Genomic DNA, 25,776 nt, shown 5'->3' with positions numbered 1-25,776 from the left:
CCACAATGCCATAGTGCCTGTGTACCACAGCACTATCTGTTCTTTTTTGAAGCCACAGATACTCCTAAACCAATTTCAGTAGCTTCTCTCTGTCAGGGTTGACAGCAAGCCTGTCAGCAGCCTGGCATTTATCGATGAAGCAGTGGACATAAACCAGATTACAGTATGCCCCTGAAAGGAGGAGAACACAACATGCAGAGGAATGTGGGCAACTTTCAGAAAGGAAGGAGATGGAGGACAGAAATGGACTTCCTGTACTTTCTGCAAGTCAGGATGACTCGACAAAAACTGTGTTTACTAGTTTGCAACCAATCCTGGTGTGTGTACACGTGAAAGTACCAATAGCAGGTTGACATATGGATGGCCTGATGGCCTGATCTATGTGTACCAATAGTAGAGTGAAATGTGTATGGCCTGATCTATGAAGGCACCAATAGAAAGTTAACATGTGTGATGTGTGAAAAGTATAAATGTTTGCAACCTGTCACAACAAGGTGATTGCAGCCTTCTTGCAATCCTGTCCCTGCTTTGAAAGAAGATTCTATGTCGCTCTGCCTGTCCCAACTTTAACAGCGACATCTCTCCCTCACTATTCACCCAGGTCTGTACTTGCACCAGTGCAACCTTTCCTTCTAGTTGGAGCCCTTCTAAGCAGAAGTCAGGTAGTTCAGGTGAAGAGAACCGAGACCCGAATGGACTCTCAAACAGAAGATTTACCAAGCAAGCTCAGCCCACAGCCCAGTGCAGCAACATTCTGTACCTTGGCCTTGGCCACCACAATGCATTCATCCCACATGTGCAGCTCTTGGTACATGTCCATGGCCTCCTCCGTGGCATTCTGTGTCAGAAAGCAAAGAATCCAGGTTAGGAGCAGACACACTGCCTCGGAGCTCTCCACGTGGGAAGGGTTAGATGTGCAGAAAACACTTGAAAAATTGTACCATCTCCTTTACATGGATATGCATCCTCCCTCACCCTCCTCATGCACCTCAGTGTAATCCTACACATTAGAAAAAGGAACACCTCCTTCTACTTCATGGCAAAAACTGCAAAAACAGGCAATGTTTTCCGTTCCTCTTACAGAGCAGGACACAAACCCCTCTGCTCAGAAATAAATTAAATCTTTTCTACTCCTTGTTCCTTTACTCACTTGTTCCAGGAAGATCATCTCGGCCAGCTTGTAGTTCTTGTCCAGCATGGCCAAGCGGGCCCGCACCAGGTAATGGTCTGTGCCATCCCCACCCTGCAAACAGCAGCGAGCTCAGTTTGCTGAGGGAAAGAACAGGCTCTGGAATGGAACATGGAGGGGACTGCACTGCAGGGGGGGGCTGGGTCATTACAGAAATGAAAGACAGCTGAGAATCCCAGCAGTGACAAGCCAGGAGCAGTACGAAATGACCAGCCCTGAGAGGGACCTGGCAGGCATGGATGAAGGATGTCAGCAGGTACTGGTCTGCAGCGTGACACTGGGGAGCATGGACACAGAAGATAATGTGCATGCGAGTGTTTTCAGGAAAACTGTGGCCCCATAGAGCAGGAAAAGTTTGACTTACATGCTCTTGAGCTGCCTGGTCAGCAATGGCATTGGTTTCATGCAGAAATCGAGCCTTTGCCATGTTTCCCAGAGCTGCAAAGCACCTGGAAAGGGCAAAGAAGTTAGTCAGTAACTGAGTTTTGTTGCCTACTTTTGGTCCAAGAAAATCAGAACTTGGGCAGCAGACTCAGGGAGAGGTGGGGTACCCCTGCTTCAAGAGAAGGATTTTGCCAAGACTCGTGTTCAGATGTGCCCTCTAGCCCTGCTTCATGGCAGAATCCATGGGCATGATCGAGGCTCATGTTTCACCTCCGCAGGCTTCAGAGATGCCTCGAGTTTGTCCATCTCTGTCAGCTTCCTTAGGCCTTGCTATACACTGCTTTATATAGATCAACAAAAATTTCTGACACAGAGGGATCTCTTCCCGCTCTCTGTTCTGGCATTACTGGCTGGGATGAAAGGGCAAGTCATCGCCTGGCATAGAGAACACTTAAGTCTCCAGTGCAGTGAATCTTCCAGTCTTTAGTTGGACCCTGGTTTCTATGAGGGATTCAGCAGAGTGTTTAAGCCAGGAAGATGTGATGTACCTCTCTGCAATATGCAGCTGTCTCGCTTCCAAAGCCAGTCTGCCGAGAGTCTTCCACATGGCTTCAGTCTCTGTGGACATTTCCAGTGTCTCCAAAAATGCAGCAGCCCTTGAGACAGAGTTGCAGAATTTCAGTTACAGAAGAGCTCTCTGATGAAAATCCCAGGCTGAGACAGGAGCTTCCTAACCACAGCTGCACTGAAGACAAAGCAAGTTGGGTGTGCTCAGTTCTGAAGAGGACAGTGTAACACAGGGCCTGACAGAGCAGGGGAAAATTTAGAGACCTAGGTGATCCCTACCTGGGCTAAGGTGCTTAAGGCAGATGACCAGCAGAAGGCTGTAGCAGTGTGGGACAAGTCCAAAATGTTGTGTCTGATACAAGTCTCTGGTGAAGAAGTCTCTCAAGCAGTAATAGTGCTAGGAACACATGAAGTTTTCTCCCCTGGTCGCTTTTAAAAGCCCTATAACAGTGTCAGCAAGGCCCAGGTGGCTGCCATCACTGCTTCAGACAGTCAGTTTTTACTCTGCACAGCTCCTGGCTGTTTCCATGACACTGCCACCATCCCCAGAAGGGCAGCAGCAGAAGTACCCAAGCACCACTTCACATCTGGCTGTTCTGGAGACACACTTAATCACTGCAATTAACTTAACAACTGCCTTCAGCAAATCCCTGTCAGTGTCTATGGGACCAGTCTCTCCCTGAGTTTGAAACCACAAAGCTGTGAGAAGGTAAATGCTCAATATGTACTCCTGAAGGACTCTGATGTTCTTTATAGCCAGACGTGGCAGCACCATCATGCTCATAGACTAGAGTTCAGCTCTGCATGGAAAGCTGTGCTGCTGCCACTTCTGGATCACTGATTCCCAGGTGGAACGTGGAATGTGACGTGAGCTACCTGCCATTCCCATCGGTTTACGTAGCCCTTACCTGTGATAATCCCCATCATCAACAGCAGTTCCAAACTCTATGAGGCCTTCATCCAGGGTGTAGGACACAGTGTTCACCCCTTCAGATACTATCACTTCAGTCTTTCCATCATTCCGTTCCAAGTCTACGATATCCCCCTGGAAAGAGTACCAGCTGTCAATATTCCTGTGCTCTCCTGAAGTACACGGGGTAGCAGGGATGGGAGGGCAGCACCACGACAGTGCTGCCAGTCACAGTTCTGCTGAATGAGCTCACACTGAGCAGACTGAGCCACGAAGCAGCTCCTTGCTATATTAACTGCCTCCATCTTCTGCCAGAAATGTCTGCCACAAAGCTGACAGATGAGCTCATATTCTGTCCAGGAGAAACTATCTGTTCCCTTCTATCTCCCTCCTGCCGTACCACCCTGACTAATCCCACACACGTGAGCAAGAAGAAACAGAAACTGCAGGAGGCAATCAAAGGCTCCAGAGTTTTACCTTCAGAGGAAACATGGTGACTCGCTCTGGAGCATCGATGTTGTACCAAATGCAGAGGCTGTTTCTGTTCTGAGCCACCACCACATCACTGCCCGGAACCCACTGCACGTAGGAGCAATAGTTCAGAATGGTCGTCTTGGTGCTGCTTTCAATGTCATAGAGCTGCAGCTGGAGGGGGCAGAGGAGAACAGATCAGCTGGGCTCATGGCTGGGCTGCCAGCTCACACAAACATCGCAGGAACATCCGAGCAGGCATCTTGTAAACAGACATTACCCATCAGGAAACAGACTTTCTCCAAGACATGCAGCCTAAAATCCCATACTTATTTACACACATTTCTATCCAGGAAGTAAGACCTTTTTAAAGCCTTGCAGCATTTTAAGCAGAATGCTCAGATCCTGCCTCCTTTACATGTCCATGTAAGAACATGGACAGATGAATATAAACCAGAATACACCTTGTGCTATTTCAGTTCCTTCTCAGCTGCAGAGCTGGAACAGGAGGATGGGCTCTTAAGTCTTTCATGGAAACAAACTGAGGGACCAAGAAGAGTCTTCCTCTGAGGTTCTGGGCTGAACTGTCCATCCCAGGCATGGTCCTATTGCAAGGACTGCTGCCAATAAGGTGAGAGGTTGGTTGTTTGTAGAATATACTGCCCAGAAACAAACCTGACAGTTTGGAAGGTGTAACCCGACACATGACATAACAAAGATCTATGATGTTTTGTGACTTAGAAGTCCTATAGGATGTCTCTGTTCCTTGTCATTACTGTCCTCATCTAGCAAAGATGAGAAAAAGAAGAGAGAACTGTGCTAGTCTTATGACACACCTGTCAAAAGAGACCAATAAAGTCCCTGTTTCAGTTTGTACCAAAATGGTTGGAGAAATCATAGTATCCCAGAATGGTTTGGGTTGGAAGGAACCTTAAAAATCATCTTGTTCTAACCCCTTGCCATGGGCAGGGACACCTTCCACTATCCCAGGCTGCTCCAAGCCCCATCCAACCTGATCTCGGACACTCAGGGCTGAAGCAGCCACAGCTTCTTTGGGCAGCCTGTGCCAGGGCCTCATCACCCTCACAGAGAAAAATTTCTTCCAAATATCCCATCTAACCCTGCTCTCTGTCAGGGGGAAGCCATTCCCCCTTATCCTGTCCGTCCAGGCCCTTGTACAGAGTCCCTCTCCAGCTCTCCTGGAGTCCCTTTAGGTACTGGAATGGGCTCCAAGGTCTCTCTAGAGCCTTCTCTTCTCCAGGATGAACAATCCCAATTCTCTCAGCCTTTCCTCCCAGAAGAGGTGTTCTAGCTCTCTGAGTATCTCTGTGGCCTCCTCTGGACTCTCTGCAGCAGCTCCACATCCTTGTGCTGTTGCTCCCCAGGGCTGGAGGCAGCTCTGCAGGGGGATCTCAGCTGAGGGGGTAGAGGGGCAGCATCCCCCCCTCCTCTGCTGCCCATGATCCCTGTGGGATAAACCCAGGTGCAGCACCAACACTTGGCCTTGTTACATCTCATGAGCTTCCCATGGGCCCAGTTCTGGAGCTTGTCCAAGTCCCTCTGGATGGCCCCGTCCTTCAGGAGAGTCACCTGCACCCTCAGCTTGGTGTCACCTGCAAACCTGCTGAGGGTGCACTCAATCCCTTCATCTACATCATTAATGAAGATATTAAATAACACTGGCCCCAGCAGGGACCCCTGAGGGCACCACTGGTCAGTGATGCTACTTGGGACTCTGAGTCATTGACCACGACCCTCTGCATGTGACTGTTCACCCAATTCCTTGCCCACCTAACGGTCCACCCATCAAATCCATCTGTCTCCAGTTTGGAGAGAAGGATGTTGTGGGGGACCGTGTGAAAGTCTTTACAGAAGTCCAGATGAGTGACATCTGTAACCTCTCCCTTGTTCACTGATGGAGTCAGTCCATTAAAGAAAGCCACTGGGTTGGTCAGGCAGGACATGCCCCTGGTGAAGCTGTGCTGGCTGACCCAAATCCCCTCCCTATTCTCCATGTGCATTAGCACAGCTTCTAGGAGGGTCTGTTCCATGATCTTCCCAGGCACAGGGGTGAGGCTGTCATGTCAGTAGCTCCCAGAGTCCTCCTTGCCACTCCTTTTAAAGATGGGCACTATGTTTCCCTTCTTCTAGTCACCCAGGGCTCCCCCTGAGTGACATGACTTTTTGAATATCACAGACATATGTACAGCAGAAGAATCTATGATTTTCATTTTTGGCTGTGATGAGATGAAGCAAGATGTCTAGCAACTAAGTTCAGCATTAGCTATGACTCAAGACCAAACATGCAACACTGCCAGCTCATGCAATCTGGACACAGCCAATCCTTCTCAAAGGAGCAGTCAAAAAATCATGAGTACTTCAGGTGTGTTTCTCACCTCCCTCCCTCCACTCAGGCATGTCTGTCTCTACCTCTCCCCAGACACGCTATCCTGCCACATGGCCCGAGGTGCCTGCCTCACCCTCATCTTCTTGTCCCTGAAGAGCAGTTTGTGGCCTGTTTCATTGAGCTCCAGCCAATCGATCTTGCTGTCGTGGCTGATCATGCCAGTGCTGTAGCCACCAACAAGGTCCACTTGGGAAGGAAGAAAAGGAAACAGTGTAAGTACTTGACGTACCGCAAAGTGCTGAAAATTCAATGCTGTCCAGTGGGAATCAGGTGCCTGGGACCTAATTAGGGCAAAACCCCTGGCAAACACTCTGTGACATGAAAACCAGACAGCAGTGACATTTTATCTTGATGCCCTCTCAACAGCAACTCTCTCCTGCTGTCTGTGAGCTCACACAGCTCACGGGCAGTGCAAGCAGCACAGCAAGCTCACCACGCTGAACAGAATCGGGGTCCAGGCCACAGCCACAGACACCCATGGCTGTGTCCTTACAGCTGAAAGCAGAACAGCCTGGTGTCCAGTGGGCTGCTGCCAGGTAGAAGGAATGTGAAGGGCAACTTCAGGAATCTGCTGCTTGGGAGAGGGAATATGCAGAGGACCTTCAGGGATCTGCTGCCTGGCACAGGAAATGCGAAGGGATCAGGAAGGCTGGTAAAATAAAGGGGAGGGGAGGGAGGGTTACAGTCACCTGTTGCTATAGTCTTGATGTCTATCAGGTAAGCCAGTCTCTTGTTCTCCTCCACGCCTCTCTGCCGTCTCTCATTGATACGGACACTGTGATTTGAAGGGAATGATGACTATTACCTTCACTCCTCTCAAAATTCACATCTGAATCACACAGTCCCTCCCACACTTCCCTGCAGTTCCCCCAAGCACATGGAGCCTACAGCAGTTTTCTGACCTGTGACTCTTGCCCAGTACCTATAGCTGCCTCAGGCGAGAACAAATTTTTCAGACCCGTGGCTTTCCCCTAGAAGCTGCCCCTCTGGAACAGGGGTCCCCAACAGCAGATTAGTTACATCACTTCCACCTCTGAGCAGCCCACAACCCACCCTCCTCTCAAAGCAGAAAACAGGGTATGGAATTTCAGAGGGACAGAGAAGGTCCTGCTGGCAACTGAGTCTCTGATGATGCTGTATCAGGACCAGCTGGGATGCAGAGCTGCCTGAGAATGTGCACAGGAGATCCCTCTTCAGCAACAGCCATGCACTAAGCATGGATCAGAGGAAAAGAGGCTCTTATGCTTCTAAAACTTGACAACCAATAGCCAGACCACTAAACCCACCACTGGTCACCGTCAGAAGTGGGTTACTCAGCTCCCAGCGTCTGGGGGCTGCATGCTACAGTGGGACACTTCCAAGGTTGTAAGTCTGAACTCACCCTCAGTCAGCTCCTGTGCTGGCTACGTGGGCAGGTGTAACCCTTACCTGACAAGATGAGGGTTCACAAACTCTGTGCGGACAGACCCCAGCATGTCATTGCTCCCATATTCCACCAGCGTCAGCTCTCCAGCGTTAAAGATCATGCAGACCTGACAGTGAGAGGGGAATACACTCTCACAGAAAAGCCATGTAGAGACTCACACCTGACAGTGAGAGGTGTAGAAAAGAACTCTGCTGAACACAAATCTAAATTCAAACCCTCTGGTATGAATAAGGAGCTGTCCTTGGCTTCCTGTTGTGACTGCCAGCTTTTCCTCAAGGTTGGGGATTTTAGTTCTGGATCTATCAGTCCTGCAGGAGTCAAGCTGCCCCCTAACAGCTGTATTCTGTATCTCGAACACCATCTCTGGCTGTTGTTTTTATTGTTCCTCTCTCCTTCAGGGTTATGACTTATATAACACGTCAGTCTACACACTGAGTTTGTTCTGTACCTGGCATGAGGAAAATGCAACTACAGGGAGGAAGCAGACTGGGATCTGCATGGAGAGGGTACTTCCAGGAAACTTCTGAGAAACAGGGTTTTCCAGAAATGCAGTTGACACTTTTCCAGCCAGTGCACATACAGCTTTACTCATCCTTCATGGGGAACATTCTGTCCCATCCTACTTACGTTCTCATTGTCAAAGAAGAACTTCTCATTCCCCCCGGATCCTTGCCAGGCCACCTGCAAAGCAATGGCACGGGGTGAGGCCAACAGGCTGCCAGCTCTGGCCAGGACCAGGCTGCAGGCACTGGGGTGCACTGTCCATTTCTCTCTCTCCCACAACAGACAGCAAGAGTTACACTGCAGAAGGGATCGTGTTTCAGCACTTCAGCTGTCAGTCATTTCCAGCCTGCAAATTCCATACTTTCCTCTCATTTCTTTAACCTTAGCTTCAAACTCCAGTTCTCTTTGTGTAGTATCTTACTGCCTTTTGGACAAGAGGAACTGACTGCCTTTATGTGATCGAGGAACTCTATCCCATTCCTTCACAGGCACTTCTCCACCTTCCCCAGACCAGCTTTATTACAGAAAGCACCAAACCAGCCCCTTTGTCTCCATTAATCTTCTCCACAGAATCAGTGCTACTACTGGTGGGAGCAGAATCTCCACACTACAGATGGCTGAAATCTTTCTTTTTTGGGGTCATGCTAGAAACGACTGATCAGCATAGTGCCAGTGGGAGAACAACTGATTGAGAATTTGAGAAGAGCACTGGAAAATACAATAGCTACTGTAATAACAACAGGCAAGTGGTCAGAGAAGCAGAAAACTGAAAGCCAAAGTTACAGCTGCCCTCTTCCCTCCTGGAGTAAGAGCTCCAAGCCACTGCTTCAACAAAACTTCAGTGAGACAGCAGGATGGCAAATGGACTCCTCAGAACCCTGTTCCTTCTGAGAAGTGAGTATAGCTGTGCAACCGAAAGAAAAACTCTGCAGTAAGATGTTGAGAAACCTGGAAGTTTTCAGGCCAGACTCTCAGTTCCATTACCAAGTATCACCATTCTCCAGCTCAAGTCTGTAGTCAGAGCTCCTGCTCCCAGGGAGTCTGATTAGCACACCAGTAGCCTGATTAAAAGCATACGATACCTCTGTGAACAAAGCAAATATGTCCTTGAAGCCTACTTACTACTTTTATCAGACATGGGCCTACTGCCCACGTTCTCCAGAGTCAGCACTCTGTGCACTGTGAGGCTCAGGGGAGGAACAACGTTGTGTGAATTGTGTGGTACCAGAAATGACACTGGCAAAAGCTGTGGGACTGCAGGCATGAATGGTATTCTGGGGGGTTTTTTGTTTTGGTTTTTAAAAACACACTAAGATTCATACATTCACATCTGGAATGTACAGATGTACAACATCCAGTTTGGGGCTTCCCTGTACAAGAAAGTTCAGCAGACCGCCATCAAGATGCTTGGGGCTGAAGTACTTACATTGTGAAGAGAGGCTGAAGGAATTTGGCTTCTTCAGCCTGGAGAAGGGAAGGCTTAAAGGACCTCTAATAAGATGATGCCAGGGTTTTTTGGCAGATGCACCATGAAAGGATGAGAAATGGCCATAAAATAGCAGTCAAAATTCCACCAAGAATTAGGAAAAAGGCTTTCCTCCATGAGGATAGTAAAGCATTGGAACATCAAACTGAATGATTCTACAATTCTTTGAAAACAGAGGTATTGTTCCCATGCAGAAATCATACCCTCTGAGTTATGAAATCAAGCATTTGACACTCCAGAAATGCCACAGATTTCCCAGTACCTCACTGAGCTTGTTGGAGCTGATGTCACCCAGCAGCAATGTGTCTGAGGTATGGGCCACCAGATACCTGTCCTTTCCTAATATCTTCACTTCATCAATCTCATAACCATACTGGGATTTCAGCACAACTCGAATTCCTGTTGAGAGGTTCTTCACGATGACCTAAAGTGGGAAAAAGCAGTATAAGGCCATACACACAGGGAGAACACAGACTTCTTGTCCCACGAAAGATCAGGCAGATGATACTTTTTTAGATGTCCCCTCACATCATTTCACTTCGCTTTTTGAAAGAAACCTTACCATTCCTTTGACAGCTGTAGTACACATGGGGGACTCTCACTTCTGCCATTTACAAGTTACCAGCCTACTTGGAGGCCTACACAGGCCCCCAAGGACAAGATCCCCTTGGAGAGTCCTGCACTCTCACCCCTGACTGCAGAGGGGTGCCCAGGTTGCCAGCTCATCCTTACTGCCTCATTTTGAACAAGGTAAATTTGGTTGAAATTAAACCACTTCAGGAGTCTGCATTTGGCGTGGAGGTACCTCACACAAATTCACAAGCTAGGAAATAAACTCCATGGTCTTTGCTCCTAGCCAATTCCCAGCCAGCCTTGGCCCTGTGCCTGGAATTTCCTAACAAGTAGCTATGAACAGAATGTAGGTGCAGAACTCCAAACACGTCTAGTTCTAGCAAGCATCCAGTTTTCATCAGGAATTTCATACCTCATTTGATATTCTCTTACCTGGCTTGGTCCCACATATGTAATTTCAAATTTATTTTTGTAAATGCTTCTGCGAAGGCAGCAGTCAAACTGTTCAACTCCTCCACACAGTGTGCCCTGAGGACACAAACACACCGCGTGGTCAGTGAACTCTGTGAAGGAGAGATACTCCAGACCCTGCTTACATCAAGAGAATCAGAGGTGAGACACAAACCCACCAGTTCTGGCTGTCCTGGGGAACATTTCTCAAGCCCCCAGATGCAGGAGGATCAGCCCTGACTTTCTTGAGACAACAGAAAGATTGAGCCACTCTCAGAGAAACAGAGATTACCAAGCACTGGCACGAATGTGGGAAAGGAGGAGGAAGGGTTAAAAACCAACTTTATCCTCATTTGCCCCATTATCCTTCTCAATTTCCCATTTGTCCCTCCTCTAGCCTCCCAATCTCTCCTCCCTTCCAGCAGACCCCTTTCACCTTTATCTCTTTCTTTATAACATCCCCATTCCTTTCACTGACCTCCTATCCTTTAGCCCCCTTCCCTTCTCTGCAAGTATTTGTTTACATGTTCAAAAATTCTCCGTCTGAAAATATTTCAAGGATTCTTGATTGTTGAACACAAAAGTATGCAAAAACTACTAGAGAAAAGTTGTAAATAACACCTTTCCTAAATATTTTCAGTGTTTAAGAAAAATTTGCAGAAAGATTAATTTTAAGAGCCTTTAAAGAATTATTTAACTTAATAGAGAAAGGCAGATCAAGGCTCAATGGCTGAAAGTAGAAGAAAGACAACACTGAGCTGAAAACATAGCACAGAAACACAGAGTGTAAATAGCAGCTCAACTTGTATACCGCATCTCACAGGTGCTCAGAGGAAAGAATGCTCCCGAGACTGCTCTGGACTAGATATGCTGACCTCCCCATGCTTCTGGGAAAAGAGGAGGGCTGCTGTAGCCAGCAAGCCATCACACCAATGGCCACGAGGTTCCACAGCTTTGCAGTCTGCACACCTGATGCAGCAGTTCCCTGGCACAAGGTCTTGGCCACTGCACAGGCCATGGTGTGACCACATCACCCGCCCTGCACCCCCAGGCCACTGTGTGAGCACCACCTGCACTGCACCCCCAGGTGACAGCACGACCCCACTCAAAGCCCTCCCTGCACCACACCACTTTGTTCCATGCACGAGCACGTGTAAGGTTTGCAGGGATGTCCCTGGTATGGGACTGCCCAGCTCAGGGCTGCTGACTGCTGGTACAGACCGCACAGATCCGTGAGCCGTCCCTCTTCCACGCCAAAGCTGTGATAGTGTACAGGTGAGCTACTTCTTTGGGCTTGCCTTCCTCCCAGGCACCGCGGCGTGGGCTCCAGTTCAGAACCCGTAACCTGTGAGAGAAAGGAGAGAGCAGAGACGTAAACTGTGTACAGCTGACAAAAGAAGCACTATAAAGGGGAGACTCCCCCATAAGATACGTGGTACCTGTCATAGCTGCCGATGACAATGGACTGGCCACCAGGACTGGTGGCTGCAGTGGTGAATTCCTTCTCCGACAAGTCCCGGCTGTAGTCAAAGGTTTGAATCACATTGCCTTCCTTCCCATAAGCAACAATCTTCTTGTCACAGCCTGCAGCCACAATGCTGTTGGAAGCCCAGGCGAGGGCATAAGGAGGACAGGGATGCACCATCAACTTACCCTACAACAGATAAAAACACCCTGAATACCCAAATGGCCCCAGCCCCCAGCAGGCCTCTGTACTCAGCTATCCCAGTGAGACCAGTATGGACCCCTCTGTAAAGCCCGGTTCTTGAGGGCAGCTTTGTCTGCTTGCCCCAGTCTGCAGGAAGACAGAAACCAGAACTGAGTGATGTATCAACTAGGCCATTCATATAACTGTGAGAGAAGATTCCTGATATCAGTAAGAAGAACAATACCATTAATCAAACTGGAATTGAACTCCCAACATAGCTGAGTATAGATGGGCCTTCGGCATGTCACAGCAGCGAGCAGCCACGCTCAAATTGCTTCAGGTGAAGAGATCTGAGAACAGCATTCCTTTCACCACAACTTGAAGCACAGAGAGACTCTCAGCAGAAGAGCAGGAGGCTCAGCAGAATGCTGGGTGTCCAAAGACAGTGTGAGGCTGAGATTCAAGGTTAACTGGAATAACTACACACTGCTTAGCGTGGAGATGACAATAGCTATTCCCTGGAACCCTACCTGTTCAAGCATCATTCTTCTGGATACTTGAACATCAGGTCTTTCCAGACACCTGGACAGCCTTATGCCTCATACACAAAAGCATAACTTCCCCTCTTACCACCACCTTCAGTGTATTCCAAAGCATCTAGTCACTGTTCTGCCTCCATCAGTGCTTCCCAAAACCTCTGCTAGAAAGCACAGCCTATAGTTCCTCTCCAGCCTTGCATTCCCTCCACAGCCTGATCCCTTTCCAGAGCTCTCGAGCTGCGGAGCAGGCTGTGCAAACAGGAATTTTGTTCATCGAAGAAGGATCTTTGATACCTGTGATTCACCTGAGCCCTCATCATCAAAGAAGAAGCGCACTATGGTTCCATCTGCGTGGCCAGACAGGATTCCCTTCCCCGACACACTGCAGAGAAACAGAGAGCATGATGCAATGCTGCAGTAAGATTTGCACCTTTATTTTCATATCCCTGCCCACAGGAGCCAGTCCCACGGTCACTGCTGACGTTCCTCATCAAAGGAACCTTCCCCAAAGACAAGAAGATATATCAAGTACCTGTACCAGTGTCTGTAAAAACAAAGCAGACAAAAGTACAGAGAGTAGAGAGTGGCCAGTTAAGTATCTTTATCATGTAAAATCACATTAACCAACTTTCTGTATTACTAAAACCCAGAGAGGCTGAGCGATCTTCAGCGGAACAGTGACTCTGCACACAAGTTCTTACAGCAAGGTGTATCAAACAGCCCTTGCAGTGGAACTGCTCCAGAAGTGAGACTGTATACTGTGACACTAGGAACCCCTAAAAGAAACACAGTGTAGAAAAAAACCATCTGGACAGACACTCCAGGCCTAAGTCCATTATTTGTAGTGTTAATGTCTTGATGATTCCAAGACTCAAGGACAGAATACAAATACTATGGACACTGTGACAATCCAGAAATCATACATCTGTGACTAGAATGACAGCATTTAGTGAAACTCTAGGACCATGATATGTCTTCAGTTTTCTTAGGTAAAGGACACTAAAGTAGTTAAAATGAAATCTTAATTTAGAAAAATTTTAAATTGCACTTTATGGGTATTTTCCTAATTACAGTCCTATCACAGTTTTATCTGGTGTAATATTTTTACCTCTTTTTAGCCCTTAAACTTGATTAATGTTTGTAATTAGATAGATGAAGCTGATGAATGCAATCCTTATAAAGTCGCAGATTAAAATACATCAATGTATGTAAGGAAACTCATGGAGACTTTCATCCTGAACTGTGTTTGAGGGACAATCAAACTTCACAGGCCACTGTGGCACAGCCAGATACCAGATTTTAGGAAGGAATTCCTTCTGGAGAGCACAGGATGTTATTATCTTGACGAGTAACTGACAGCAGAAGGACACTCTGGCAACCTCCCATACTGGCACCAGTTATGCCAGGCCAGCAGCGGGTAGGACACTAAGCCAAAGCAGGGCAGGCCAAAGCAATGCCATACTCACTTGGAAGTTAGCGAGACCACGTAGGAATCTGTCCCATAAATGGTGGAAGACTTGTTGTTCTTTGTATTTGCTAAACGAACCTGAGAGAGAGAATCTAATCAATGTTGCTTCTGTCTGCAGAAGGTGGATCTTCCCCAGTATAACATCTCCAGAGGTTTCCCAGTCCATGACCAGCACCAGAAATCACAGGAAGCTCACTGCCTTCTGGGAGGTTGGAGAAGCAGAAAAGTTGGAGTCACACTCCCACATTTCTAGAAAGGCTTGGGAAAAGAACCAAGTGATCCAGTAGAACCTCCAAGGACTAGCTGGGAATCAGAAGATTCAAGTCCACAGTGTAATCTCTTTGTTGCTATTCCGTGCTCAGTGCCACATGTTGATGGCTCTTACCTGCACAGCCCAGGTGCTTGCACGCCCTGGCAAACTCAGCATGGAAAAAAACCCAGGTAAATAACAAGTTTATCTACCTTTCCTTCAGCAAGACCAAAGACAATGACATTCTCCGCTGGCCACAATAAGCAGGTTACGGCACTCTGCCAAGGAGGAGGTAAAAAGAGAGGTTAGGAGCTCCATCCTACTCAGCTTCCTGCCCCATTTCCACCTAAGACAGCTCATGAACACTGACACCACTCAGGCCAGGAGAGATGGGCCATTTGGTAGGCCTTACAGTAGGGTTGAGGCCCTGCACACTGAAGTTTAAACTAGATAATAGTGAGCTAGGGAAAAGTAATGGGCTCAGAAGGGCTAAGGGAGGGCAACAAAGTGACATGGATGTGTTCAGAATGGAGCTCTTCTGAGAGCATTACTTACTGAACAGGGGTGTGTCTTTCCATGTGCTGTGGCTGAATGTAAAAAATCATGGCTGTTTCAAAAGGTTTTTTGCAACAAGTATAAAACATAAAAATAACGTGACTGCCAGTTTCTCTAATAGCTATGAGAATACCTGCACTTTGGATCTTCATTTGATGTATCAGAAATAGCCTTTATTTTTTCATTGACAAGCAATATTGTTATTAGCCACTACTAAATACAACCCAAAATCTGGTTCCAAATTCCCAAAATCTGAGGTGGGATCAGGATAAACAAAGCCGACCGCAAAACCCAACTGTAGGAGAGGGCCAAGAGAGTTAATGAAAGCCCTTCACATTTACCCTGCAGAACTCCAGTTGGTAAGAAGGCTGGCATTTGTCTCTGTGCCACCAGCACCAGTTTCACTGGCTCTTCTGTCCCATTTTAAGCATCTGGGACACTTTAGATACATATACACCCTCATTTACTCATTTCACCTTCTATCCCCATTCTGATCATTCCTATCAGCAAACACAGCTATGATCAGGCAACAAAATGTCCCATGATACCCAAACTGCTCATAATTAAGATGCACAATCAATGACCAAGACCCATTTTCATTACCACTGTTTCCCAGGAATCTGTGTATTTCCTTCATTATCTGGCAGACTCTTGTTTTCAGTCTAACACAACAAAAGCTCGGGAACAAGCCTCACAAGTGGGGATTTGCTCACTGCTTCTGCAAGGCAGTCACAATTGCACACACTTGTCCCAGCCCTCAAGCAGGAGGCCTGGCTTGCCAGCAGGGCTGAATAGTGCCACTGTGATCACCGGGTGTGTAACAATGCCCAGTGGCAGAAGAAGGAAAGGGATCATAAATGATGTCTCATATTGACTGAACACATGAAAAATTTGTGAATAACAGAAGAAAGCTGGACACAGTGGTAAAAACCCACACATATAGCATGAGAAAAAAATAAGGATTTATTTTGTTAGAAATGGCAGAAAAGGCATGGAGAAATGAGAGAATGAGAGGAAAAAAAATCACTGAGTTGCTACATTAAAAATACAAAAACTTCTATGCATGCTGTGCACAGCATCCGAGCTTGTGAGAGGTGAGCAGGCTCCCACCAGGCTGCCAGCCAGAGGGGTGGGCAGCCAGCAGTACACAAGGAAAGGGCTCTCCAGGGAGGCTACAGGTGTCCACACCTGTGATAACCACCCTGTTCAGGAAAGGGACAAAAGGACACCAAGCCCCTCTTGCTCTCTTTTCCTCATGACACACTATTCCAGTGTCATGACCACTCGGTGCAGAAGCTCAGCCACAGAGAAACAGAGGCTGACCAGCAGCTTTCTTATTGCCCGAGCCACAGAATTCCAAGAGCTCCCCTCCCACAGCCAGAAGGGAGCACTCAGAGAGGCCAGGGGGGTTCCTGAGCCACCCTAAAAGCGGCCACAGTGGTGGGCTGTGACTCAACTTTGAGATGTAGGCTTTCAACCCACAGGCTGAGGCTGCCCTTCTCCTGAGAGCATGGGGAAACTGCATAGTTTGAATTCTGCACCCTTTACATTTTATTTAAAAAGGAATCTTGGGATTTAGAATTGCTAACCTGTGAAAAATAGTTGGGCACAGAGTCTCTCCTGGTTTTCCCTTTCAATTCCCCTAAAATATTCTGTCCACTGATGCCTAAAGTAGTCTCCAAAGTTTTGTAACTGATTGCATTGATCGTTCAACAATTAACTGTGGTGTTGTACCCAGGAATTAGGAGGCCTCTGAAGCTTGGTGAGCAATACGTGCCTCAAAATTCAGAGATTCTCTTAGGATCTACCTGCATCTTTTGGAGGTCAAGTACAGTTTGGCCAAATTTGTCTTTTCCTACATATGTTGGAGAAAATGGAGTCAAACAGGAGTCAGGGTCTCACCGTTTGGATGAACTTGTTGCATATCACCTTCTTGTCACCCCTGCAGAAAAAGGTAGACAAAAATTACTATCAGCAAGGCTGGCAATACTGCCCATTCTGGTCACCTCACCATTTGTATGCAGTCTGCTTTGGTACTCCCAAACACAAGCTGCTGAACTTCTGCATGCTGCTTGTTTATCACAACTTTAGGTAGAACATCAAAAAGAACCCAAATTTCTGAGCTTCCAAAATTCTGGTGATCTGCCTTTCTGTGTATTTAGCACAACTCATGCCAGCAAATGAAGTTGCAGTGGGGCAGGTGTGTGCCACAGCTACATATCTGTGACACAGGGGAAGACAGCCCAGGCTCCAGATGGCTGCACACACTGACAGGGCTCCAGAGGGGCTGTGCCAAGGAAACCTCACCTGCTGTTCCCCACGGACACCTGGGGGACTCCCTGCGAGTCAGGTGATAGGCGCTGCAGAGTGTGCCAGGGAGACGATGAGGCCCGGGGAGCCCACAGCAGGGCGGGATGGAGCGTGCTGGACCCCACCGCAGACTCACCACTCCTCGCCGATCCTGTACACGTAGACGATGTTGTCCGTCTGCCCGACGGCCAGTTTGGTGGAGTCTGGGGAGAAGGCCATGCCTTTGACCACGTAGCTCTTCCTGCCGTACTGCAGAGAGAGTCGGTGTGAGCGTGGGAAGGTCGGCAGCCCCGGCGCCGTCCGGCCTCGGGCCCCTCACCTTGGCGTCGGCCGGCTTGGTGGAGAACTTGTCGCGCCGCTCGCCTTGCTCGTCGTAGAGCAGCACCACGCGCTCCGCGGTGCACACGGCGAACCGGGAGCTGCTGGCGGACCAGGCCATGCAGGTCACCCGAGCCGTCCCGTCCTGCGGGCACACACAGCTCAGCGGGCACACAGCCGGAGGGCCCGGCCCGCTCCCCCGTTCCTCCCCAGCCCGGCCCGCTCCCCCGGCCCGGCCTGCCCAGCCCAGCCTGACCTGCGGGGCCAGCAGGGTCCGCACGTGTCGCAGCTGCATCGCGCCCTACTCCGGAGCCGAGGCCGGGGCCGGGAGGGTCCCACGGGCCCGCCTGGCTGCCGCTGCCGCCGCCGGCTCCTCCTCGGCCCACCCCCGTTACCGCGGCAACCCCGGCGCCAGCGCCGCGCTGACGCGAGTGCGCCGAGCCCGCGGGGACCGACCCCCCCGCCGACAGCGGCAGGGCTCGCCTTGGCTCGGTTCGGCTCGGCTCCAGCTCCGGCTCCGCCATGGAGGCGCTGCGGGCGGCGGGGCGCGCAGTGCTGCGGAGCCCGCGCCTCGCCCGGCACGGCCTGGGGCTCCGCCGGCGGCGCAGTGAGTGCGGGCGGGCATCGCTCCGGGCGGGGAGCGGGCAGGGGCCGGGCATCGTTCCGAGAGCGGAGCGGGCAGGGGCCAGGCATCGTTCCGGGAGCGGAGCGGGCAGGGGCCGGGCATCGTTCCGAGAGCGGAGCGGGCAGGGGCCAGGCATCGTTCCGGGAGCGGAGCGGGCAGGGGCCGGGCATCGTTCCGGGAGCGGAGCGGGCAGGGGCCGGGCATCGTTCCGGGAGCGGAGCGGGCAGGGGCCGGGCATCGTTCCGGGAGCGGAGCGGGCAGGGGCCGGGCATCGTTCCGGGAGCGGAGCGGGCAGGGGCCGGGCATCGCTCCGGGAGGGGAGCTCGCAGCTCGGCGCGGTCGGTCTCGGATGCGGCCGCTGCCCTCCGAAGGGAGTGGTGCGGGTGCGGCTGCGCCGGGACGCGGAGCCTCAGGGCGAGGGGCTGGAGGGCCGGGCCGAGTGGCCGGGGCACTGCCGGGCAGGGGACACAGCGGCGCTGCAGCCGCTCGCCGGGCTCTCCCTGCCCCGCTCCCCTGGCTGCCGCCATTTATGAACCGAGGCCACCCGCGCCGGGGGCTGACGGGCCCGGGCGGCCGCGCCAGGCGCTGGAACACGCTGGGCTGCACCGGAGCCCTCCCCGGTCTGCAGCGCGTGTGCCAGGCCTGTCCGTGCTGTCCGACCCGCGGACCCATCCCTGGAAGTGTTCGGGGCCAGGCTGGACGGGGCTTGGAGCAACCTGTGGTAGTGGAAGGTGTCCCTGCGCATGGCAGGGGGTGGAACTGGATGAGCTTGAAGGTCCTTTCCCACCCAAACCACTCCGTGACTTCATGACCCCTCAGGTACCCCGTGGCAAGGGAGGGCTGTGTCTGGCTGTTCTCAGTCACAGCTGCCCAAAGGCTTTTGGAGCAGCAGTGCTCACCCTGGCATGCATGGACAGTCCTCAGAGTTCAGTGACATAGGGCTCTTCTGCCTGGGGTGGAGGTCACCAGTGTCTGCATGGCACCAGGCAGGCTCCCTGGTAGTTGTCGCTTGTGCTGGAGTATGCTGTGCAAATAAGATCTCCTGATTTCCCTGTGGGTTCAGATTATTCCAATTATGAGTTGGACCCTTCTGCAAATGTGCCAGTAATGCTCAGGGAGCTAATCCCAGGGAAGAGGTGAAAATAACCCTGAAAAGTATTAGCTTAGCATGAACAGTACATGCCGAGGCAATTCCCAGCTCTTTCTTAACACAGCGTCTCTGAGGTGCAGTTGCTTTCTAGTTACTGCAGCTTGGATCCCGAGTGCTGGCCAAGCTGCCCCTTCCCTGGCAGCCTGCTTTGCTTACACTGGGGCAACCTGGGGTTTTTGATCTGCGTGTGGCACTGATTGCTGCTGCTCCTGAGGTGTGCCAGCAGCTCAGGTGGGTGAGATGGATGCACCACTGAGAACATTTCATTTGTAACGAAACAGATGAGAACCAGGAACACAAGGTTTGTGCAGACAGCAGTGAGCACTGCAGCATCCTCAGTTGTATGCAGATATGCAGAAGCTGTCTGCCTGTGCTGACAAAGCCTGCATGTCCAGGGCTGGAGGACTAAAGCTTTGAGGGTGAACTGTCTTCTTCTGTTCCTTTTATGAGAGTGTCACAGAGCCAGGAGAGTGTCCTGCTGAGGTCAGGGCCCAGCACTGCTGTGGGGAGCTCTGAAGCTTCAGCAAGGTGGGGTGGCTCTGCGGGCACTAGCTGTGAGGCTGCTGGCACATGGCTTCCATGGGGTTTTGTCTTTGCAGAACTTCCTGAGAACTGGGCCGATATGCAGGAGCCACTGCTTGAGGGAATGTGCTTCACCCTGAAGTATCTAGGCATGACTCTGGTAGAAAAACCAAAAGGAGAAGACATGGCTGCCGCTGCCATTCGCAGGATTGTGGCCACGGTGAGACCCAGCCCTGGGGCCCTGCTGTTCCAGGGTCAGAGCCCAGCCCCTGAACACCCAGAAGTATCCGTGTCCTAGCCCTGAGCTCCAGGGACTGTGCCCTTCCCAGGAGTAGGGTGGTGTGCAGGAGGCTGCTGTTCTCTGCCTGTGTGCTGTGGGGAAGCAGCCTTCCTGCAGGACAGTCCCCGCCACCTGCTCCCACACCTGAACCCATCTGGGAGCAGAGCTGTGCCTGCCACAGCACGGAGGAGAGGGTGAAGTACTGGAGGAGGTGGGATCTGTCCCTTCCTGTGTGCATGGCAGTAGTGTGAAGAGATTTCAAGAGTGTTCTGTGCAGGGCATGCCTGATCTCCAGGCTCTGCTGTCCCATCCCTACCGCAGGAGCCTTTGCAGCAAGGGTCCAAGTGGGTGACACTGTACAGAGTGTGGGAGGCTCCTTCCAGCAAGGGGGTGAGGTGAAGACCCTTGCCAGGTTTGCAGAGATTACTGGTGTCTTCCCACCGCCAGGCACGGGTGGGAGCTCGCAAGTTCCAGAAGGTGATTCTGACAGTGTCTCCGAGGGGCATCTCTCTGCAGGATGCAGACACAAAGGAAATGGTGGAGAACGTCTCTATCTACAGGTGGGCATGGCGTGGGGGGGTCCCAGGTGTTCCCCAGCAGCCAGCTGGGATGTTGGGCAGCCAGGGAGGGCTGGACCTTCTCTCAGCAGTACCTTCAAGCTTAGATCTTCCTTTGGCTCCCTGAGGCCTGTGCCCTCTCCCTGCTGTGCTCCCAGCACTGCCTGGGGCTGAGTGCAGGCAGGGTCCTGCGTGGCCTTGAGTTCATCTGCCCATCCGTCATCTCCTTGTGCCCTGCTTGTCTCTTCTGGCATTCAGCAGGATGTTGAAGCTGGTGGTTGGAAAGCCTCACAGTTAGGACAGGACTGCATGTCTGCCACCACTGCTGGGACTACCCTTCTGGCTGAAGGATGCCAGAAACTGCGGCTTATTTGGGCTGCCTAAAAGCAGTTCCTATGAGAGCTGATGTTGATTTTTCCTGCTGTAAGCTGTGCTTTGGCTGGGTTGGGTGTCTGTGGGTGCTGGGTGTGAGGGGAGCATGGCTGCAGACTGGTGGCTAGATGGGAAACAGAGACAGGACATCTCTTTGCTGTAAAATTTGGACCATCCCTCTGCCTGGCCTCCAGTTGTGTCCTTGGAAGCAGTCACCCTTCTGTGCTCCCCTTATCTCAATGCTTGAGTTCACACATTGGGCTGATCTGGGCATCAGAGGACCACAGAGCACACTTGGGTGGTGCAGGAGAGAATGCCTGTGGATCCAGTGATCTCTTACCTGCTGCAGGTGCCAAGCAGTCTCAGGCCCTTGCTAGGGGTTTGGGCTGCCTGGACAGCTCGGGCAGGTGACAGCCTCAGGTTGTCAGCAGTGCTTGCTGATGTGCTGGGAGTGCAGCAGACACCTTGTGCTGAGGCCCCAGAGTGCCCTGACAGCTCTTCTCTCCACAGGATCTCCTACTGCACAACAGACAAGCTGCAGAACAAAGTCTTCGCTTACGTTGCCCAGAGCCAGGAGAGTGGAGCACTAGAGTGCCATGCCTTCCTCTCACCCAAGAAGAAGATTGTAAGCACTTCCCTTCTGTTCTTGGCTCTGTGAGGTAAGGGTGGGAACAAGGCCCTGCCTTCTCCTTCTTTGGTGAGAGAAGGCCCTTCCCTCTCTGCACCTCAGCTGGATTTGGAGCCAGGGAGCAGGTGTGCAGGCAGTGAGCAAAGGGTAGTTTCCTGTCTCAGCTCCTGGGGGTCTCCTCTTGGGCGTGGCTGTTCTCCAGGAGGAGACAGACACAGCAGTGAGCTCTGGCTTTCCATCTGTATGTTCTGCAGGAAAAGGCAGTGAGGGATGCTGGGGGTTCTGGGATTTCATGGCAGTGGGGTTGTCCTGGCTTGAGGGCCCAGATGGAAGCAGATGTTCCCTCTCCTTCATGTACATAGGCACAGGCTGTGACTCTGACTGTGGCCCAGGCCTTCCAGATGGCACTGGATCTCTGGGAAGCAACACATGCAGGTAGGAGGAATTTCTCAAATGTATCCCTCTGCATAGCCCTAGGATCAAGGTCTCTGGTATAGGACCCCGTCCTGGGCTGTGTGGAGGGGAGCTGACTCACTGCCTGGCTGATAAAACACACCAGGCAGGGAGAGTGTTGTCCCCATGGCTGTGTTCTCTGCCACTACCCCATCTCTGTCTGGGGTGGGGTGGGAGGCATCCTTGCTCCCCATGCTGAACTGCTCTGCATTGCTGAGCTGTAGCCCTGCTCAGGACCCAGTGGTACTTGCCCTGAGCACTGATTCCCCCACCCTTGTTTGCACCCTCCCCACAGCACAGTGGGGGTTCCTTGTCCTTTGCCCACAGTCCTGCCTGTACATCCCCAGCTGGGCTTTTTCCAGGTTGCAGGCACTAATTCTGCTGCTTTTGCCCTGTCCCAGGCTCTAGGCAGGATCAGCCCTTTCACCCTTCATGTGTCATGGAGAGCATTGAGCCCGGCAGACCCCGTGAGCCAGCCCCCCGGGGGAGCCCTCCCTTCAGACACCAGTTTGGGGTACAGTATGTGCAAGTCTGGCCCATGCCCAGGGCTGTTTGGAATTAGGGCAGGAACAGAGTGATCCTTATGCAGCTCCCTCCTCCTGCCCTCCCAGGGCCCTGTCGATACCTGCACAGCCCCCATCACACATGGCAGCGCGACATGAGGAAGAGCACTGTGCTTGCACAGCAGCTGCGGTTCCTCGGGCTCTTTGCTCCAGAAGCTCTCCTGTCAGGCCCAGCACTGCTGCAGCCTCATCCCTGCTCTGCTGGCCCTGTCACACAGGGAGCTGGGACCTGTGCTGCACACGTGGTGCCATGGCTAGGGGTGAGAGCTGCCTCTGAACGAGAGGACCCTTGGGTCACCATCCTGCCAGCCTGGGCTAAGGCTCAGCCCTGCCCATCTGCACTGCGTCTCCTGCATGGCCACAGCAATTGCAGCATTGCCATGTTGCCAGTCTCACTATGTCCCTGCCCAGGAGACTCCAGATGCTTGGTCCTTGGCCTCATGCTTCCAGTGCAGGCCCAGCCTGGCAGTGCTTGGGGTTGTACCTGGGTGCAGCCTGCTCACGGTGGCCTCTGCCTGCCCTCCCACTGCAAGGCGTGCCCACCCACCACTGTCCCTGGGCAGAGTGTGCTGCGTCAGCAGCTGTGGCAGTGTGGTCCCTGCTCACCACCTGTGTTTGGGGCATTGCTGCTGGAGGGCACACATGCTGCATGAGTCATGACCTGTCTGTTCCTCGTGTGCCTGTGTGCTTGAGCCCAGAGGGTTCTGGCAGTCCAGCACTCCCAAGTCTTTCCCACTGTGGGAACCCTTTGTGCTGTCTCTGGGGAAGTGTCTGTCTTGTGAAGGGGCTGGGGACTGCCCTGCTGCTCCAGACAGGCTCTGAGCAGCCCAGCCTCACTCCTGGCAGAGACCTGCCCGTGCAGTGAGGTGTCATGGTAGTTTTTTTGTTTGTTTGCTTGCCAGGAGGAGGAAGAGGAGGAGGAAGATGATAATGTCGGTGAAAGCTTATCTGGGTAGGTGGTGAGCTGCTTCTTCCTTTCAGAGATCTCTCTGATGCACCCTGTCTTGTTTCCTTTTCTCTGCTCCATGCAAGGGGAGCTGCTGAGGCAATGGGCATGGTGGGATCATGGAGGAGAGCTAAATGGGACCAAGCAGAAGCTTCACACTCTATCAGTTGAGAGCTCAAGTGAACAGGGGGCTGAGCTATGGAGGGACAGACCTTGCAGTCCAGCTTTTGCAGTGGAGCTGTGGGGGACAGATGGTGACCCCCAGGGTGCACCCAGAGATGTTTCTTGTTCTGTTTCTGCCGCTCTTAGTTGATGCCAGCCTGCCCAGACATGCCTCTCCGATGGGACTCAGAGTTGTCCCCTTCCTCTGACTGATTTCCCTGGGGCTTGGACCAGGATGAAGGCTTGGTCATGCTGACTTCTGCATGGACTGGGGCTGTGGTCTGAGCTTGATGGTGTCTGTAGAGGAGCTGATGGAACCAGTCCAGCAGTGGACTATTAATCTGCAGGTCTTTGCAGAAGTGCAGAGTGTGAGAGACCTGTTTCATCGTGGCTGTTCTCCGTGTGCATGGCAGTGGGACCCGGCTGGGGTCTGGCAGTGCCACATGGCTGAGCCCGGGCTGAGCTGGTGCCAGCCAGGAACCAGTGCATGCACAGGCGGGAGCTGTGTGTGCAGCCTGAGGAAGTGGCAGCCCTTTGGACATGGGGCTCCTGATGGGAAGGAGATGTGGCTATGCAGTCTCAGGACAGGCTGGTCTGGGGAGGGAGTTTGGTAGCAAGTGGACTTAAGGCCTTCTGCACTCCCAGTGCCCAGTGCTGCCTGCCTTGTCGGGGTCAGGAGCATGCAGTGTCTCTCAGGAGGCCATGCTTGGGGTATGATAGGTGTTGTGTTCTCTTCCAAAGCAGCATGGAGGAGCTGGGGAGGGGAGCCCACAGCCCAGCAGGTAAGTTCCTTCCTTCAGTGCTGCACTGGCTCATTCCCCAACATGTCCTCTGCAGGGGGAGGGGGTTGATGCTCACCTGGGAAGGTCTGCTTCCCCTCCCACGCTGTGCTGGGCTCCCAGCCTCATGTCTCATGGTCCGCCGTGTCTTCCTCTCTCTTTTCAGAATTAACACCTCTTGTGCCCCCAGCGTGCTCTCCTACAGCACAGCTCCTGTGCTATCGCCTGGGGCAGCCCCCGGACAGCTGGACAGGGGTTGGAGACCTCTCCACCTCTGGCCCCAGGACTGCTGGCCCCAAGACTCCCCTGGGCTAAGCCAAATCTCTGCAACAATGGACCAGCCACTCAGGATTCACCCTGTGCCTGCACCCGGGACAGCCAGTGCCTGCCCCTACCCTGGCACTGCCCTCCGGGCACGGGGGCTGCCGGCACTGCTGCCATGGAGTGCCCAGGCTGTGACACCCACTCCTTGTCCTGCTCTGCCTGCATGAACCGCCTACAGCTGCAGCTGCTCCCAGCTCGGGCTGGGGGACCTGTGCTCCTCGCTCTGCCTGCTCCCAGGCCACGCAGGACCACTCCGAGTGCTCTGAGCCTGCTGGATGCAGCCAGTGCACATCCTCAGGGAGCAATAGCTCTTGGCCTGGAGCAGTGTGAGGAAGGCCTTGCCCCTGCAGTTCAGCCCCACACCCTCTCATGAGTGAAATGAGCTGGTTTTTTCAAGGAAAGCTCTGCCTTTATAGAGAAATAAACCAAGTTTTTTACTGTTGTTGTTTAGGTTTGAGTGCTGGATAGGTGCCATGTACAGTGAAGGGTACTGTATCTGCTGCATTGCGTGTGGTGAGGCTCACTGTGCCCTGAGCTCACCGAGCCTGGAGCTCCCATGTCTTCCTCTGCTGCAAGCCATGAGGGAGCTGTTCCCCCTGTGCTGAGGGCTGCTGGGGCCCAGGGTGCCCTTGTGACCTGGGAGGAGCTGTTCAGGCTGTGCTGGACTTGAGCACCTGCGAATGTCACCTGCACTGATGGGGGCTGATGCTGACCATGCTGAGGCCAGGGTGAACACGAGCCCCTGTATGCCAGCAGGTCGCAGCCTCTCCTCACATGCCCGTTCTGCTTTGGAGTGCCTCTGCCCTGCTGCACCCCAGCTGTGCTCTGCACAGGCAAGCCATGCACTTGGTTTCCTTCCCCAGACAGAGCAGAGGAGGCTGCAGCCATCAGGACATCTGGTCTCTCTGTCAAGTAACAGCTTGCAGCTATGTTCTGGCTGAGGCCCTCACTGTTGGGTTC

General features: G+C 52.1%; 2 protein-coding genes across 5 annotated transcripts in view; one reads left to right on the top strand and one right to left on the bottom strand.

The window, feature by feature from the left end:
* Positions 1-17,750, bottom strand: part of IFT172 (intraflagellar transport 172) — a 35,810-nt gene extending 18,060 nt beyond the window's left edge. Inside the window, 21 exon segments of the mRNA XM_032681959.1 lie at positions 761-838; positions 1,151-1,243; positions 1,554-1,638; positions 2,122-2,229; positions 3,049-3,185; positions 3,528-3,695; positions 6,002-6,114; positions 6,618-6,703; positions 7,357-7,460; positions 7,982-8,035; positions 9,607-9,768; positions 10,350-10,445; positions 11,589-11,712; positions 11,807-12,021; positions 12,849-12,936; positions 14,021-14,100; positions 14,485-14,550; positions 16,730-16,769; positions 17,274-17,386; positions 17,457-17,600; positions 17,712-17,750. Of these exon segments, the coding sequence (XP_032537850.1) occupies positions 761-838; positions 1,151-1,243; positions 1,554-1,638; positions 2,122-2,229; positions 3,049-3,185; positions 3,528-3,695; positions 6,002-6,114; positions 6,618-6,703; positions 7,357-7,460; positions 7,982-8,035; positions 9,607-9,768; positions 10,350-10,445; positions 11,589-11,712; positions 11,807-12,021; positions 12,849-12,936; positions 14,021-14,100; positions 14,485-14,550; positions 16,730-16,769; positions 17,274-17,386; positions 17,457-17,600; positions 17,712-17,750 (2,193 nt within the window).
* Positions 17,751-17,928: 178 nt separating this feature from the next.
* LOC116785123 (low density lipoprotein receptor adapter protein 1-like) lies at positions 17,929-25,258 on the top strand. 4 transcript variants are annotated; one of them, XM_032684362.1, is made up of 9 exons: positions 17,929-18,062; positions 19,830-19,972; positions 20,480-20,592; positions 21,472-21,586; positions 21,952-22,024; positions 22,444-22,556; positions 23,508-23,557; positions 24,458-24,495; positions 24,659-24,915. In XM_032684362.1, exons 1-9 carry the CDS (start codon positions 17,978-17,980, stop codon positions 24,805-24,807), a joined length of 879 nt encoding a protein of 292 aa, XP_032540253.1. In that variant the 5' UTR covers positions 17,929-17,977; the 3' UTR covers positions 24,808-24,915. The 4 variants fall into 4 exon arrangements, with proteins under 4 accessions (XP_032540253.1, XP_032540252.1, XP_032540250.1 ...); XM_032684361.1 differs by having other exon boundaries at positions 24,455-24,495; XM_032684359.1 differs by lacking the exon at positions 24,458-24,495 and having other exon boundaries at positions 17,931-18,062; positions 24,659-25,258.
* Positions 25,259-25,776: the final 518 nt, after the last annotated feature.

The sequence above is a fragment of the Chiroxiphia lanceolata genome, chromosome 3, assembly GCF_009829145.1.
Source record: "Chiroxiphia lanceolata isolate bChiLan1 chromosome 3, bChiLan1.pri, whole genome shotgun sequence".
Taxonomy (NCBI): Eukaryota; Metazoa; Chordata; class Aves; order Passeriformes; family Pipridae; genus Chiroxiphia; species Chiroxiphia lanceolata.
The sequence above is the reverse complement of the archived record's forward strand: the minus strand, read 5'-3'. Positions and strand labels throughout refer to the sequence as shown.

Coding starts and splice junctions, on each gene's coding strand:
- LOC116785123 (XM_032684359.1), top strand. CDS start 17,978: ATGGAGGCGCTGCGGGCGGCGGGGCGCGCAGTGCTGCGGAGCCCGCGC. Junction 19,973..20,479: donor TTCGCAGGATTGTGGCCACG/GTGAGACCCAGC, acceptor TCCCACCGCCAG/GCACGGGTGGGAGCTCGCAA. Junction 21,587..21,951: donor TCTCACCCAAGAAGAAGATT/GTAAGCACTTCC, acceptor TCATGTACATAG/GCACAGGCTGTGACTCTGAC.